General features: G+C 41.5%; 1 protein-coding gene across 3 annotated transcripts in view; it reads left to right on the top strand.

Moving 5' to 3' along the window:
* Window positions 1–17,837, top strand: part of mboat1 (membrane bound O-acyltransferase domain containing 1) — a 123,159-nt gene that overhangs the window by 73,235 nt on the left and 32,087 nt on the right. For all 3 annotated transcript variants that reach the window (XR_011955060.1, XM_072560910.1, XM_072560909.1), the window contains 3 exons: window positions 8,030–8,084; window positions 10,331–10,514; window positions 14,489–14,681. Coding sequence is in view for 2 of the 3 variants with exons in the window: in XM_072560910.1 (XP_072417011.1) it covers window positions 8,030–8,084; window positions 10,331–10,514; window positions 14,489–14,681 (432 nt within the window). In the remaining variant the exon portion in view is untranslated. The remainder of the gene's footprint in view (window positions 1–8,029; window positions 8,085–10,330; window positions 10,515–14,488; window positions 14,682–17,837) is intronic.

Raw genomic sequence — 17,837 nt, 5'->3', positions numbered from 1 at the left:
CCCCGATGTAGAGGAGACCACATCGTGAGCAACGGATGCAATAAATGAGGTGGGAGGATGCGTAGAAAAATCTTTGCCGGATTTGAAATAATCCTTTAGGGCCTTGGACGGAGGTGAAGGGGTAGGTGTGGGCACAGGTTTTATGCATCATGTGGCGGCAGGCGAAAGTGCCAGGTGTAGAGGTTGGGTTGTTGGGGAATGTGAACCTAACAAGGGAGTCTCAGAGAGAATGGTCTCTGTAGAACACAGAGAGGGATGGTGAAGGAAGTATATTTTTGGTGGTGGGGTCTGACTTTAGGTGAAGAAAATGGTAGAGGATAATGTGCTGTATCTGGAAATTCATGGGGTAGAAGATGACGACCAGGGGGTTCTATCCTTGTTGCTGTTGGGAGGATGCAATTAGAGGGCAGAGGTGTGGAAAGTGGAGGAGATGTGATGGAGGGCATTGTTGATCGCGTCAGAGGGTAAATTAAAAGAGGACATCTGGGATGACCTGGATTGGAATTGCTCCTTCTAGGAGCAGATACAATGGAGGTGGAGGAATTGGGAGTAAGGCATCACATTTTTACAGGAGGAATAGTGGGGGGTGGTGTAGTCTAGGTTGCTGTGGGAGTTGGTGGGTTTGAAATATGTCTTTATTGGGTTGATCACTGGAAACAGAGATGGAGAGGTCTAGAAGGGGAGGGAGATGTTGGAGATGGTCCACATGAACTTGAGGACAGATGGAAGATGGTAGTGAAGTTGATGATATATTCAGCCTCTTCGTGGGAGCACGAGGTGGCACCGATACAGTCATCAATGTAGCGGAGAACAAAGTGAGAGATGATGCTGGTGTAGTTATAGTATAGCACCGACCTCTGTCACTGAAGCCAGACGCCAACTCGCTTATGCCTCCTCCTACCACTCCCTTGAACTTGACTCCAACTCTCTTCACCAAACCATCATCTCCCAGACCATTCACAACTTCATTACCTCAGGGGATCTCCCATCTACAGCCAGCAACCTCATAGTTCCCCAACCCCACACTACCCGGAACTGCCTAAAACCTGGGAATCCTCAACCGCTCCAGACCTTTCCCTGACCCTGTCCAGAACCAGCTGGACACCATTAACTAGGAGGCCACTACAGCCACCAGCACTGCTGTAAATAATGACATCACTTAAACAGAAGCTGCTGCCACTGCTATGGTGGCTGCTGGCCATGCTGCCGAAAACACTGCTTCCGCGAACACAACCTGCCCCCATGGATGCTGCTGAACATGCAACTTTCACCCCCGCTGATATCACTTACCAGAACACTGCCAACCACGCCATTCCTGTGGCTACTGCCTCCATGTACATCACTGAGAGTATCACTTCTGCCCCCACAGTTGCTACTGAATACACCACTTCTGTCCCTGCAACTGTAACCGTGCATGTCAATTCCTCTAATGATATCAACCACGCTGCTTCCGCGGTCACCACTGGACATCACCAATGATCACAGGACCGCCCCCACTCCAGAGACAGTCTCCACCTCCACTCCCAGTGCCAGCTCTAGACAAGGCTCTAGCTCCAAGCCCTGCTAGGTATTCACTATCCCCACTGACCTTCCCCATCAGTCCTCAGTAAAGGTTGTGTCTTCATCTCACTGTGCCCCTTGTCAAGGTATTCTGTATGTGCTGTGATGTTGAATTTTTCTTCCACCACCTCTGCCACTGGGCCTACTTTTTCGATCGTGACTCCTGCCCACCCTGCGAAGACCATTTCTTCCATTTCCAATATACCCCATCCTTTCGGACACCCTGACCTGGCCTCTCACTCAACCTCCTTTTGACCTCTTCATTTCTAACTGCCATTGCAACATTAACCACCTCAACCTGTCCACCCCTCTCACCCACTCCAACTTCTCATCCTTGCAGTACACACCCCTCCACTCCCTCCACTCCAACCCCAACCTCACTAATAAAATAGCTGACAAGGGGGCCACAATGGTAGTATGGCGCACTGACCTCTAACTTACTGAAGCCATGAGCCAACTCGCGGATACCTCCCCCTCAGCTTCGATCTCGCATCACCAAGCCATCATCTCCCAGACCATCGACAACCTCATCACCTCAGGGGATCTCCCATCTACTGCCTCCAGCCTACACCACCCAGTTCTACCTTTTCCCTCTTACAAAACTGACTGCCCCGATCGACCGATTGTCTCTTGTTTGCTCCTGCCCCACCGAACCCATCTCCTCATATCTCGACTCTGTCCTGTCCCCCTTGGTCCACGAACTCCCCACATACATCCGGGACACCACCCACGACTTCCGCTTCCTACATGACTTTCGATTCCCAGGCCCCCGACACCTCTTTCACCATGGACGTCCAGTTTCTATACACGTCCATCCCTCATGATAAAGGCCTAAAAGCTCTCTGTTTCTTCCTCTCCTGCCAGCATAACTAGTCCCCAACCACTGCCACACTTCCCCCTTCACCTCCATCCAAGGCCCCAAAGGATCTTTCCATGTCCGGCAGAGATTTTCCTGCGCATCCAAATACCTCATCTGCTGTGTCATTGCTCTCGATGTTGTCTTCTCTACATTGGGGAGACAGGACACCAACTCGTCGAATGTTTCAGAGAGCATCTCTGGGACACACGCACCAAACAACCCCACCACCCTGTGGCCAACCACTTCAACAAGCCCTCCCACTCCACCATGGACATGCAACTCCTGGGTCGCCTCCACCATCAAATCGTAGCCACACGACGCCAGGAGGAAGAATGCCTCATCTTCGCCTTGGCCCCTCCAACCACATGGCATCAATATCAATTTCAACAGTTTCCTTCCCACCTATTGGTTCCACCATCCACTCCTCCCTATCACTATCATCCCCACCTGCATGTACCTATCGCCTTCTCAGCTATCTCCCCCCCCCCCCCCCCATTTATCTCTCAGCCCCTTTCCCAACATTCCTGATGAAGGGCTTATGCCCGAAATGTTGATTCTCTTGCTCCTCAGTTGCTGCCTGACCTGTGCATTTCCAGCACCTCACGTTTTGACCCCTCCACTGACACTCTCACTCGATTGGCACAATTGGTCCTCACCCTCAACAACTTCTCCTTCGAATCCTCCAACTTCCTTCAGACCAAATGGGTAGCTATGGGCACTCGAATGGGTCCCAATTATACCTGTCTCTTCGTAGGATAAATGGGACAATCCCTCTTCCGCAGCTACACCAGCACCTTCCCCTACTTCTTCCTCTGCTACATTGATGACTGTATCAGCACCAGCTCGTGCTCCCATCAACTTCACTAACACCTTTCACCGTGACCTCAAGTTCACTTGGCCATCTCCGACACCTCTGTCCCCTTCCTGGAGGTCTCTGTCTCTGTCTCCAGCGACTGTGTCAACACGGACATGTATTGCAAACCCACTGATTCCCTCAACTACCTTGACTACACCTCCTCCCACACCCCTTCCTGTAAAAATGCAATTCCTTAATCCCACTCATTTACCTCTGCCGTATCTGCTGCTAGGAGTAGCAATTCCACATCCATCCCAGATGTCCTCCTAATTCAAGGACCACAATTTCTCCACCCAAGTAACCAACAACGCCCTCCATCACACATCCTCCACTTCCCGCACCTCCACCCCAACTGCACCAAGGATAGAACCCTCCCGGTCATCACCTTTTCACCCCATGAATCTCCAGATACAGCGTATTATCCTCTGCCATTTTCTCCACCTACAGTCAGACCCCACTACCAAAAATATACTTCCCTCACCATCCCTATCTGCATTCTACAGAGGCCATTCCCTCCAAGACTTCCTCATTAAATCCCCGCTATCCACCAACCCACCCTTTTACACCCGGCTCCTTCCCCTGCCACCGCACAAGGTGCAAAACCTGCGCCCACACTCCTCTTCCCCTCTTCCCCCAACCCCCCCCCCCCCCCTCCCCCCCAACCGTATCAGGGAGACAGGATGCCACCACATGGTGCGGTTCAGGAATTATCTCTGGGACACCTGTACCAAACAACCCCATGGCCCCACCACTTCAACTCCCCCTCCCACTCTTCCAAGGAAATGCAAATCCTGGGCCACTTCCACCGCCAAATCAAAGCCACCTGCCGACTGGAGGAAGAACACCTCATCTTCCACCTTGTGACCCTACAACCACAAGGCTTCAACATTGACTTCACCAATTTCCAAATCTTCCCAACCCCCATCTTATCCCAGATCCAATCTGCCAACTCAGCACCGCTCTCTTGACCTGACCTACCTGTCCATCTTTCTTGCCATCTACCCACTTCACCCTTCCCCCTGACCTATCACTGTCATTTCCTACCTGCATCTACTATAGCCATCCCATCTGTCTTTCTTTCAGCCCCATTCCCACCCCTTTATTTATCTCTCAACCCCCTTCCACCTCCACATTCCTGATGAGGGGCTAATGTCTGAATCATAGACTCTCCTGCTACTTTGATACTGACTGACATCCTGTGCATTTTCCAGCATCATGCTTTTTGACTCTGACTCCCTAACATCTGCAGTCCTCACTTTCACCTCTATTAATTAAGCCTTGGATACTGTATATTTTACTAACTGTTTGTTTTGAATGCTCTTTGTATTATATTGCATTTCCATGTTCTTGCTACTACAAATAAAATCACCTCACACTTGTTTGCAGTGAGCCTCATCTAAATGCCACTACACCAATTTGCCCATGTTCTTTGGTAAGTTTACACAATCCTTCTCACAATTTACAGGATTCTCTGGTTTTGTCTCATCTGGAAGTTTGGAAATTGTTCCCTGCACATCAAGATCTGGATCATTAATGTACATCAGGAACAGGATCCCAAAACTGACCCCTGGGGAACTGGACTTCCTTAAGACAGAACATTATCTATTCACCATTACCTTTGTTTTCTATCCCTCAGCCAATTCTGCATCCAGGTTACTACTGTCATGTTTACTCCATAACTATAATGTTTCTCACAAGACTTCTGTGGGGCATGGTTGCAGGCAAGGTTAGTGATGGTGAAGTGATGAATATTGGGATGGTGTAAGAGCACATAATTGGATAAATGCAGTGATCTCATTGGTTATCGGGCTGGAGAAGGCACCAGAGATTGGGGAAAATCTGAATACAAGGGAACTTTAGATATATTTTAATTTTGAAGAAATAAAGGAGGAGGCTAGTCCGGAAATTGAGATAAATATGTAAGGTCTGTTTTAAATTATAACTTTTAGTTAGAGCAGCAATGTTCAGTGTTTACTGGCTCATCTTGAAAAAAGCATGGATTGTGTTTTTAGGCTGTGGCTCCAAGCAACAGATTCCCAAAGTCAGGTCTTATTTCATCTTTAGCTGACGACAGCGGTAAACTTATTTCTCATTGTTCTTTATTTTCTATTTGTCACTGATTTATGACTTGAGGGTTTTTGTAATGTGGGCAACTTAGTAATTTAACATTTAAAATATGGCACACCATGTGCGCATATTATGAAACATGAAAATTTCTTTTAAATGAGGACTTTGTTTCTCTTTTGAAAAATGCAATGAAACTCGTGTAACCTGAAATACAGGCTGCTACTGGCTCAAAAGAGAGTTTTAAAACCCAGTAGGAATATTGCCCTCATACAAACTTCGTGTCAGAGGGTTAACCAGTCTGTTCTTCATTGCGTACTGCTCCCCCATGCTTAATTAAACAAGACAACTTTAAAGCTAAGTCATCTGCCCTTCTCCAAAGGGCACCCAGGCTATTCAAAGAAATGCATATACTTCAAACCTGCTCCTGCCAGGTGTAAACTGTGCACATAGTGTTCCAGACATGAGACTGAAATCTGACACAAGTAGAGGCAATTGCTAATTTATAGAGCAGTTCCCTCCTAACCCTTTCCCATTCCAAACTGTGCACATATGGGAAATGTATTTGGGAGCAGAACTTCTGATTTTCAGGTATGACCACTACTTTATCACAATTGAGAAGCCTACCATTCTTGTGAAAATCCAGGTCCACGTTTCAACTTTTCTTTTAAAAGGAAGCCTACCTGCCTGAAATGTCGACACTCTTGCTCCTTGGATGCTGCCTGACCTGCTATGCCTTTTCCAGTGCCACGCTTCATCAACTCTGATTCCTTCACCATCTGCCGTCCACACTGACTCTTAGTTTTATAGTTCTTACCTTTTTACTTGTACTGTTTCAGCCTACACCTTAAAATTAAATTCCTAAAACTAATAATGTATTTAAAATGCATGATCCATGACCTAGCTACTCCCAACACTCCCAATATATTTTAGTAATGTAACTGTTCATGGTTAAGTAGCTGGCAATGAAAATCTGAGAGTGTGGAGCACTGAAGGATGAATGAGAGATTTGAATTGTTGGTAAAATATGGCAGTTGAAGACGCATTTACTGACCTCGATCAATTGTATGAGCTTATTCAATTTCTTTCAATCAGATTCCCTGGACTGGAGTGCCTGTATTGATTCTGATGGGTATATGCTCCCTGTGACATTCTCAGTCTCTGTTTTGTAGACGTGCTGGCCTATTTTGGTGGAGAAGCTCTGTCTTTCAATCCACTTCCAATGCTGAGGCTTCCAGTATTGCATCTGAGAAACTAGAAGAATGTGGTCTGCACTGTTATCTCCTTTTTACTCTTGTAGGTCTGATACTCTTCCCCAGTTACTTCCAGCACCTGTTTCAGGCTAAATGCTCCCATTTGAAAGATGCAGGCTGGCTCCAAGTAGTGTAAGTTCGCTCTAAGCAACATTTGAAATTGACTTGAACCTGTGTCCTCAAAGCATTAGCCTGATTCTTTGGTGTACTAGTCCAGTGACATTACCACTATGTCAGTGTCTCCCCATGTTGTTAAAGGACCATCGGTAAAAGTGTTGAAAATGAAGCTTGTGGTCTGCTTCTGAAAATGCTGAAACCTTAGGCCGTTTGTATGTTTGCTGAGGTGGGAAAAGGGTGGTAAAATAACTAAGACTGAGATCTCCTTGTATGGGAATTATTGGCGTGAAATCTTATTCTATTACATAGTAGCCCAGTCTTCAATTTCTTTATTGTTGTGTTCCTGACTGTTTTCTTGCACTCTTTTACATTTAAGTCTTGACCTTTTTTCTCTCTTCAGATTTTGTGAAAATATTGCTGTTCATATTGTGTTGAATTCTGTGCTATATAAATACAATGTGGAGGTGTCAGTGTTGGACTGGGTGGACAAAGTTAAAAATCACACAAACCAAGTTTACTGTCCAACAGGTTTATTGTAGCAAAATCTTTTGCTATAAGTTCTGTGTCTTATGATCCTGTTCCATGTCTACCTGATGAAGGCGCAGCACTCCAAAAGCTAGTACTTCCAAATAAACCTGTTGGATTATAACCTGGTGTTGTGAGATTTTTAACTATACATAAATATACATAAGTAATATGCATACAACAGCCAAAATCACTATAAAAATAATTGCCCATTTAAAGATTAACTTTAAATTTTTAAAATTAGCTGCTATACAGTAACTTATTATGAATCATTTTATTTCAAGCACCTTAACTGTATGCAGTGATATATCTGGTCAGTAAAACTAGTAGTTTCACGCATTGTGTTACAATGATTATTTGTGTGCAAGAAGAGCTGTTTTATAGCATGTTTAAGCAAAATTATAACTCGAATGCTGTTTTAGTTCAAATGTAAAGGTGACACTTTGGTCTAGAGCAAGGGTAAACACATCTTGGCCTATTAGGAAATCATAATTTATTTGGCGCACAATTAATACAGTGGACCAATGACTATATTCCACTGTCAGGGAAAATGAAAGATTTGTTATTGGGAAGTTGATAACCCAGGTGAGGAGCCTTTGTTCGAGGTAGGGGATACTTGAATTCTGTATGTGTACCTGTGACTTTTAATCATTTAAGCTTTGATGACTAGTGTTTGTGCGAGTTCTGCATCACTGTTTATGGGAGTTACTGGTTGTGTTAGCAGTCTAGTTTTAACAGTATAGACGTACTCTTCACTTATGTTATATATTGGTCACTTTTTTCTAATTTTCAAAGGGCTGGGACGTAAAGAGGAAGAACTCACTGTTGAACAACGCCGTCTTGCTGTTAGGTAGGTTAACAAAACCTACAGTTAACTTTCCTTCTATGTATTTATATGTTACAAGTTACTTCTAAGTTAATACATCATAATTTTTTTCTTAATGATTTACAAAATGTAGTCAGACCACTGAGAGTACATTGTAAATGGAATGCAGTGTATTTTGAGAAGTTATGGGGCTTTCCATTTACTTAGAAAATATGAATAATAGTCATGATGGCACTTAATGTATTTTATAAAAGAAATGAAACAAAATGCATTGTACATTATATTAATGTTTCTCAAACAATAGGTCACAGCATTAAGTTGTGCCGGGTGACTGTTGTGATATACCTTTTTGAGGAGACGCGTCTTAACCTATTACCAGTCATAACTGATCTTGGCAGGGTATGATATAATCCCATATCATGCAGTCAGTCTGAAAACAGCAGTGTTTGAAGTCAAACAGGTGCCTCACAGCCTCTTCATGAATATTATGTGCATATCATCTTATCTTAAAATAAAGAACTCACATGAATGTTCCTTGTGAATAATTGCACTTTTTAATGTCAATGTAGCAATTTAACAGAGTCAAGTTGCTTTCCTTTTATTGTCCTTTCCAGCTCCCTTCCTCTTAACACAAGATGAAATGTTAAGAGATCCATAACCAGATGTAACATAAACCGTCATGGCTTAAAGAATGACATTGATAGGCTGGGCTGAGAGCAAATGTTTTCTTGCCTTTGCATGTGGAAATTAGTATGGGATTGAGGGAGAGATGAGAGAAAACAAAATTAAATCAATATCATTTTAGATGTTCTGTATCTTTCCCTTTTTCTTCTTCTTTGGCTTTCCCTGCGTCTTGCTTTTGTTATAATGGGGTCAAAGTACTGATCACAGAGCACTGCCAGCATTGCCACACAAATTGTGTGAAATTTGGTTTGTTGTTTTTGACTGCACATTTCCATTTTTGGTTTTCCCATCCCCACACACTTTGAGACATTGTTTCTTCCCTCCTGGAATGGATTGGATGAGCTTGCGTCTTTATCTTTTATTGTAATCATCCAAGGAATCCAAGTTTCTTTGAATCTGTGCAATCTATGAGAGTGTCACTGGCTAGGCCAACATTTACTACCCATCGCTAATTGCCCCAGAAGGTGGTAGTAAGCTGCCTTCTTGAATCACTGCAGTCCCTAGGCTGTAGGGACACCCTACTGTCCTGTTAAGGGAATTTCAGGATTTTGAGCCAGTGATTTTGAAGGAATGGTGATTATATTTCCAAGTCAGGATGGTGTGTGGCTAGGAAGGGAATTTGCAGGTGATGGTGTTCCTTTGCATCTGTTGCCCTTATTGTTCTAGGTGACGGAGATCATAGGTTTGGAAGGGGAAAAGGTGGTGTGTAACATTGTGATGTTGCATCAAGTGTTTAATTGTCTCATTCTTCAATTTTTCCTTGCTCACTTTATTATTTTCTGACGTTTTGGTTTGGTTCTCCTTATGTCTGTGTGACCGAGGTGACTTAAGTTTATCCTGTGACTTATGCCAGTGTTAAAATTATGTCTGCTGGGAAGAATTGAAAATACTGCTTGCTTGACCTCCAGCTTCACTTCTTGTTTTGCAACAGTGGAGCAAGAAATAGACCTAATATGTTGGAGGTTAAAGGACTTTCATTAGAACTGATTAAAAAAAAATTACAATCTGCATTTGCTGCCAGTTTACTGAATGTTTTTGAAGCAAATTCAGATCTGGGGAGAAACATTTGGGGGTGGTGTCAAGCAAAAACAAAAACAAAGTAACTTGCTTCCTAAACTCCCACCAGTCTTTACAATACCATTTGTTCAATGTGATATCATAAAATGGCACAGCACACTGGATGCAGTAAAGGCTGAGAGTCTTGACAACATCCTGAGGATATCTCAAGATTGTGCTCCAGAATTAGCTGTACCTCTAGCCACTTTGGAAGACTGACAGATTGTGTCCTATCCATAAACTAGGCAAGTCCAATCGGCCAGTTACTGCCTCATCAGCTTACCCTCAGTTGTTTTGACTTTTACCCATCCCCACATCCCACAACATCCATTAATGTTGTACCAAACTAAACATTAAACCAAGGATGTTATTTCAGATGGATTATATAACACCTGCTTGCCATCCCTTCTTACTTTGAAGGCTAAACAAGATTTGTGCACAGGATTGAATATGTACTCTTTTAACTCTCTTTTATGCATATTGTTTGCTACAGTGCACCTATTGTGATGCTTTCTTGTTTATATTTACAGCTCAAGGCCTACTTTACTAGAGTATTGCAGCTATCACCTGAATTTTCTAGGTATTTTGGCTGGACCTGCCAGCAATTACAAGGACTATATTGCATTTATTGAAGGAAACCATATAGACATGAAACTAATAGAAGAACAATGGAAGCAAAAAGGCTTTAGCAAGTTTCCTGATCCTTCCCCATTGGTATGTATACAATGACAATAATTATATTCATGGTGTATTGCTGGTAAAGAAACTAAATTATAACCAAGTTGCAAAATGGACTTTTGGGAACTAGTTTGTAATGACTTAGGTACTGGACTTTCACTTCTGGGACTAGTGTGTAAATTCAATCAAAACTGACTGGATGGAAGACCATCCTATTTGCGGGCTGTGAGGATCCTTTGTGAAGTAAGTGAGAGAAATCTCAATTCAGTGTTTAGTATTCAAAAATCAACAGTTTAAGGCATTCCCTAAATTTCTTTAACTTAAACAAATCATTGATATGGGAAATGGAAAATGTCACTGCTGTTGCAGTAAGAAATATTCAATTAAAATTGAGGTGCTTAATCCATGTTGGGCCAAAGTGAAAAATATCGCAGTCTGTAACATTAATATCCCACTTGAGTGGACATAGACCAACAAAAGCACACATGCACATACACTGTGTTGAAATGTTGTTAAAGCGAAAATCGGTAATATAAAGGGCAAATGTAGGTTAAAGTATTAATATCAGTTCTGACCAAGAATACAATAATAATTTCCTTTTTGGGAAAGAAGTTTAGCTTTTTCACAAATTGCATTGTAATTTCCAAGGGAAGTGCAATCCATGATGGTCTAATTCATCCTTTTGTAATTTCCCACTTAACTGCTCCAATATCTTCCTCCTTCCTCTCTCCATAACTTTCTGGACCTCTGTAACCCTCTAAAATTGCTCTGTGACTCCAATTCAAACTTTATGTACATTCTCCCAATTGGTAGCTGTGCCTTCACCTGTGTTTGCCTGTACTTGTAATTGTCTCTCTCCCTCTCACCACATCTATTCTTCAAAGGAAAAAAAAGTGGTTGTGCTTTTTAGAGTACACTTCTCTCAGTTATGGCGCCTGTGGGGGGCACCAATGCTCCTTAGGGAAGGAAACAGCTGTCTTCACCTAGCCTGGCCTACATGTGATTCCAAACGCACGGTAATGTGGTTGTCTCATAATTGTAATCTGGGCAATTAAGGACAAGCAATAAATGCTGGCCCAGCCAGTGCCACACATCCTGTGAATGAATTAAAAGAAAAGTCCCAGGACATCGATCTGGTAAAATGAGCTTATCCCAACCACCTTCAGCTGCTTCAGTGATGATCATCATAAAGTCATAGGTGAGTCATGATGACACCTAAGTCAGGCTGGAGCATTTCAGAGGAAATAAAAAGAAGATACAATGCAAAATCAAAATGTTCACTCATCAGTGTTTAAGATTGAAACATGTTAAGATTCTCCCGTTAGGATTGTGGTTGTACAGTATTCCCCTGAACTTTCTTTGATAACTTTACCACTGTGTTAAAACAGTCTCAGATTAGGGGTGGCAGAAACCCCATACAACGAGTTGGCAGGCAGAAAATCCCATTATGTAACCCTGTGTGCTGGAACACCAGCATCTTAATGAGTCGGTGTGGTTCCATCAATGGGCCAAATTCATGCCTTGACTGTCTTGTCACTTAAAGCTGGAAATATTGCAGATTAGAGAAAAATAATGCTGATACTGTAAATCTGCTACAAAAACACAAAGTGCTGAAAAATTCATAACAGATCTGATAGCATTATGGAGAGAGATAAATAGTTAATATTTCAAGTGCAATATGAGTGTTCTTCAGAGGACTCTTTTCTGAAGAGTTGCAGATAGCTGTGTGCCCAAGTCAGAAACAAAAATGGTAAAATTTCGATTTAAAGAAAGTTTTTTTTTGACCTAACCAGCATGCAGGATGTCAGGTTTTATAAAAGTTATTCATGGAATGTTGGCATTGATGGTGAGAGCAGCATTTATTACCCATTTCTACTTGACTTGGAGAAGATAATGGTGAACTGTCTCCTTGAGCTGCTACAGCCCTTGGGTTGTAAGGATAACCACAGTACTGTTTGTAAGGGAGTTCCAGGATTTTGACCCAATGGCAGTGATGGAATGATGATATCATTCCAAGCCAGGATGGTGTGTGACTTGGAGGGAAACTTGCACGTTCCCATTCATCTGCTGCCTTGTTCTCAGTGATTGAGGTTATGCTTTCTAGATGGTGGATGGGTACTGGGGAGACAATTCTTTGCATTTTAACTACTCCTGTAGCCAGAGAAATTATAGGGTAGGCCTCGTTCAGTTTCTGATCAGTGATAACTGCCATATGTTGATGATTTGAGGATTCAAGGATGGTAATTCCATTGAAGATAAAGGGGTGACGTTTAGTTTCTCTCAAGTTGGCAGTTGTGTTGCCTGAATGTTACTTGCCACTAATCAGCCCAAGCCTGGATGCTATCCAGTTCTTGTTGAATATGGACATGACTGGTTTATTATCTGAGGAGTCATGAATGATGCTGCACATTGAACGATCGTCAGCAAACATTTCAACTTCGGACCTTGTGATGGAGGAAGGATCATTGATGAAGCAGTTGAAAGTGGTTGAAGTTAGGGAATGACCTAGAGGAACTCCTTGGATTGGGATAATTGAATTCTAACATTTACGACCATCTTCTTTGTGCTTGGTATGACTGCAGCCAGTGGAGAGTTTTCTCATAGTTCCTACTTACGCCAGTCTTGCTAGGGCTGCTATGTTTATCAGACATAGGTCTTTTGGCCCGCCATTCTCTGCCAGAGCTTTGAAGAAGCTATCCAATTTGTTTCAGTTCTATGCTTTTTATCCCCATGGTTCTGTTTTCTTTATCATTCCCTACCAAAAGCATTTTATCTGCTTTCAATATAATTTCAGGCAATCCATTCCACACCATCATTTTTGAAAAATGTACAGTCAGTTCTGCTGTAACGCAGTAGTTTCGCTCTCATACAATCCTGTGTTGTAAGAAAATTGTGTTATAGCGGTATCATTGAAACTAATGGGGCCAGAATCACATTATAAGGAATACACACTTTAAAAATTTGAACTTTAGAAGTTGTGTACCCAATTAATCAGTTGCGTTACAATGAATTAGCATTGAAGAAGTCTGCGTTTTAGCAGAACGACATAGATGCTTTTTACGTTTTCTGTCTTCCATGAAGTGTGAAATTTTAGGCCATTTATTATATAAAGCAGATGCAGGCTGAACCCCTGCTGCCCTGCTCTCCCTTGGTACTTGTATTTTGGTCCAGGAATATATCATATTTAAAACCCTTGAAGTGAACCTCTGTTGAATTTTTAAAAAAGCTGGTATGTTTCCAACATCAGCCATCCTCCTATTCAAGCTCGTAACGTCAGTTCAGTTCACAGGTCAGTTCAGATCGATAGCTTTGTCCTGTGCTTGGGCTGAGATGAACCTTGCAACATGTAACGTGTGGCAACTTTTCATTAGTCTTACAAAACAGCATGCTGTGAATATTGGAAATTTAAAATCAAAATAAAATATTCTTTAAGTATTTGTCAGCCAGCATGTGGATCAGTGTTCTGATGAAAGGTCATCATGATCTGAAATGTTAACTTTGTTTCTCTCCACAGATGCTGCCTCACCTCCTGAGTTGTTCTTAGTAAATTTTGATTTTAAATAATTAGGCTTGGTTAGATTGCAGCCAAGATCATACAGGTGAACGTGCGGTCTACTAACCTGCTTTTCCAATCTTTTTTCAACTGTTAGGATAGAAAACAAATTTCCCAACTCAAGTTACCTGCCAGGCAGAAAAATCCAGCCAGTGTGTCCCAACAGTGGCCTTTCATCAGAACGTATTTAATTGTTGATAAATTAATGAATATCAGAAGTATTGTGCTTTACTGTGTAATTAATAAATGCTCAGCACTCTTTTGAGCATGTTTTTTTTTCCACTTTTCGTTAACCACTCGAATATTGTTATTGATATAAAACTACTTAATTCGTATTTCGTTATGTTATAAATCACTTTTGTCCTGTTGTCCTATATTCTGGATATTTTGTTGTTGTTGCAGTGCTGACAAATGTCTAAACATCATATATTTTGTGGGGTTTGTTTAATTTTTCTAGAGAGCTGTAGCAAACAAAATGGTTATCACCTTTGTATGTCTAGTTTGGTTCACGCTCATTACGAAGAACTTCCCAATCTCCTACAATGTGGATGACAAGTTTATAAGTGAAGCATCATTCTTCAGGAAGCTATGTTATCTGTTTCTCTCAGTCCACGCATCCAGACCCAAGTATTACTTTGCATGGACTTTAGGTAAAGTAATTTGCTATGACTTCTTTATTGTACATTAGTGCCATATTTTGCATTTTATGGTTTAAATTAAACTTTATGAATTAGAGTCATGATGCTTTAATTAATGAGCCATAAAGGAACAATTCATACTCAGAACATATTAAAATAATAAATGATTTTATGAACATTGTTAATTTTACTTTTGGCTTGTTTGAACCCATTAGATATTTGACCTTTTCATTCATGGGTGACAGATTTGATTAATGTTGGGAAAATTTGATGTGAAAGATTTGCATAAATAATTCCTCAGTGTTCCTGGAGAAGCCTCACTGCCCCAATCTGTAAATGCTTTCAATTTTGGCAAAAAAGTTTTGAGAAGAGACAATGAGATTACTGTGATAGGCATTGCTATTCATTTTCTTTCTGTTTCTCCTTTCTTGCGTGTTCTCTTTCTAACATTGATAATGCAGAATTTCTGGTTATGTGACTTTTTTTTTCAAAGAGTAAACAGTAAAGCTTGGAGCATGAAATTTATAGTAAATTACAAATACCTTTTGATGATCTTCAACTGAGGGCTAGCCTTTGCTTGTTTAGCAGGTAACTATCGTACGTGTATGCCACCATAGTGAATACTAATGAGCAACATCATGAAAAATCTAAATTATTAGAAATGTATTTGGATGTGTTTCTGATGCTTCATGTTCCACATATTGTTACTATATTTCTGGATCATGTTTTGACCAGTTATTTCCTCCCGGCTTCTGTGAAAATCATTCCAGCAATTGAAAGTATACTTTATTTGAGCTTGAAAGATGGATTTACGAAGCAATATGACTGTAGATTTTAAAGCAGCAGAATAATATGTTGTCTGCAAAATGGTACAATGTGCCTGTTATAGAAAAGAAACCCTCAGATTTACTGCGAGTAAAATGATGTTAAACTGTTGAATCCACTGTATGTGCATAAAACACAGACAAATCACATCTAGTCATTCATTTGAAGCATTATTAAAGAAGGAATCTGTTGAATTTCAAATCAAGCCTTACTCAATTTCAATTCGGCTCATAACCTTAAATATCCAGAAAGTTGAAGACTGTGCTACTTTAATTCTCTTGTCCATGTAAAACTAGGTACCATGTCACATGTTGCCTCAGTTATTATTTTGGGTTTCTTCGGTCTTGGAGGAGTGAAAATTAGAATGCTACAGTTTTTCAAAGCAGAAGATGGTGAACTTGACAGCATTTTTCGGAAAGCCCGTTTCCATTTCAAAACTAGGAGGACCGCCTCTCAATGATTCAAAACTTTAAAGTGGAAGGTGTTGAGATGCCAAGTTAGGTAGCCAAATTGGAAATTATAAAACTGTCTGTGTGTGTGTATATCTGTGTCTTTCTGTGTTGCTATCATTGTGAATATGTGTGCTGCATCAGACTAACTATCGTGTTTTTTTAAAAAAACTGGATAATAATTTGATTAGATCCTAAGATGTTTATTGAATATTATAAGAAGAGGTCTCTGTCTCTGTTTCTGTCATAAAGGAAGCTCTTATGCCAATCACAAACAGTAAGGACTGCTATCTCTGCCTAGGATTTGCCTCTTGTACAAGCACTGAAGCAAGGCCTTGCTAACCCAGATTTGGAGTGGGAAGTGGGAGTTGACTTGCTGACTCATTTATCAACCAATCGTCTGAAAGTTAAACAGGAGGCTTTAGGAAAGGATGAGTCACAACTTGATTTCTGACAGAAAAAAGGAGGAATTACCATGAATGTATCTCTTCTCAACTGAAAATTGAATAAATGATTAGCAGAATCTTCTAAGAAAAAGGTATATAAAAAGGTATTTGAGGAGGTTGGGAGGCTACAGAAGGATTTGGATAGGTTAGGAGAGTGGGCAAGGTGGCAATGGAGTATAATGTGGGAAAATGTGAGGTCATGCACTGTGGTAGAAAGAATAGAAGCATGGCGAAAGTCAGGACTGTAGATGCTGGAGATTAGAATCAAGAGTGTGGTGCTGGAAAGGCACAGAAGGATAGGAAGCATCTGGAGAGCAGAAAAATCAATGTTTCAGGCAAAAGCCCTTCATCAGGAAGGACTATTTTCTAAATGGGGAGAAAATTCAGAAGTCTGACGTGCAAAGAGACTAGGGAGTTCTAGTCCAGGATTCTCTCTGTAAAGTAAACTTGTAGATTGAGTCAGTAGTTAGGAAGACAAATTCAATGTTGGCATTTATTTTGAGAGGACTTGAATATAAAAACAGGAATGTACTTCTGAGGCTCTTTAAGGCATTCTTGGGCCCCATATCTCAGGAAGGAAATACGGGCCCTGGAGAATGTTCAGAGGAGGTTCATGAGATTGGCCCCGGTAATGAAAAGCTGAACAAATGAGGAACATTTGAGGACCCTGGGTCGAAATACTCGACAGAGTTTTGAAGGATGAGGGGGGGGGGGGATCTAATTGAAACTTATAGAATAGTCAGTGGCCTGGACAGAATGGATGTTAGGAAGATGTTGCCATTGATAGGAAAGACTAGGACCCGAGGACAAAGCCTTCGGGTGAAGGGAAGACCTTTTAGGACGGAGATAAGGAGAAACTTGTTTAGCCAGAGCGTGGGCAATCTATAGAATTCACCACCACAGAAGGCTGTGGAGCACAGGGCGGGGATCAAGGTTTACAGGGAGAAAGCAGGAGAATGGGGTTGAGAAATTTATCCACCATGATTGACTGACTGGCAGAGCAGACTCGATGGACTGAATGGCCTAATTTCCGCTCCTATGCGTTATGGTCTAAATAGATTCTTGAAAGGAAAAAGCAATACTTCAGATGGAAAGAAAGCTTTTGAAGTGAACCAATGTTGATTGCCTAACGCCTCAAAAAGAGTAAAGAAAACTGAATAAAGTCCCCCTTCTAATCCTTGTTGAGTATCACAAAGGCAAACAACAAAGGGAGAAAACTACTTTAGCAAATCGACAAGAGACTATCACTTTGGTGTGAAGACCATCTTTATCTGTCCCTTTAGCTAATCTAGGAGTGATAAGCCATTTTGAGGAGATGGTGACCATTGGCCACTGAGATCAGCATCACTGTACTCTTCTATTTCAGGACCAGTAAACCACACACATCTGTCGCCGGCCATATGAGGTTTTCTGCCCATTTTATATTTATCATATTAAACTGTTGCTTC

Source organism: Chiloscyllium punctatum, chromosome 41, assembly GCF_047496795.1.
Source record: "Chiloscyllium punctatum isolate Juve2018m chromosome 41, sChiPun1.3, whole genome shotgun sequence".
In the NCBI taxonomy this organism is placed as follows: Eukaryota; Metazoa; Chordata; class Chondrichthyes; order Orectolobiformes; family Hemiscylliidae; genus Chiloscyllium; species Chiloscyllium punctatum.
This window is presented reverse-complemented; position numbering and strand designations above follow the sequence as displayed.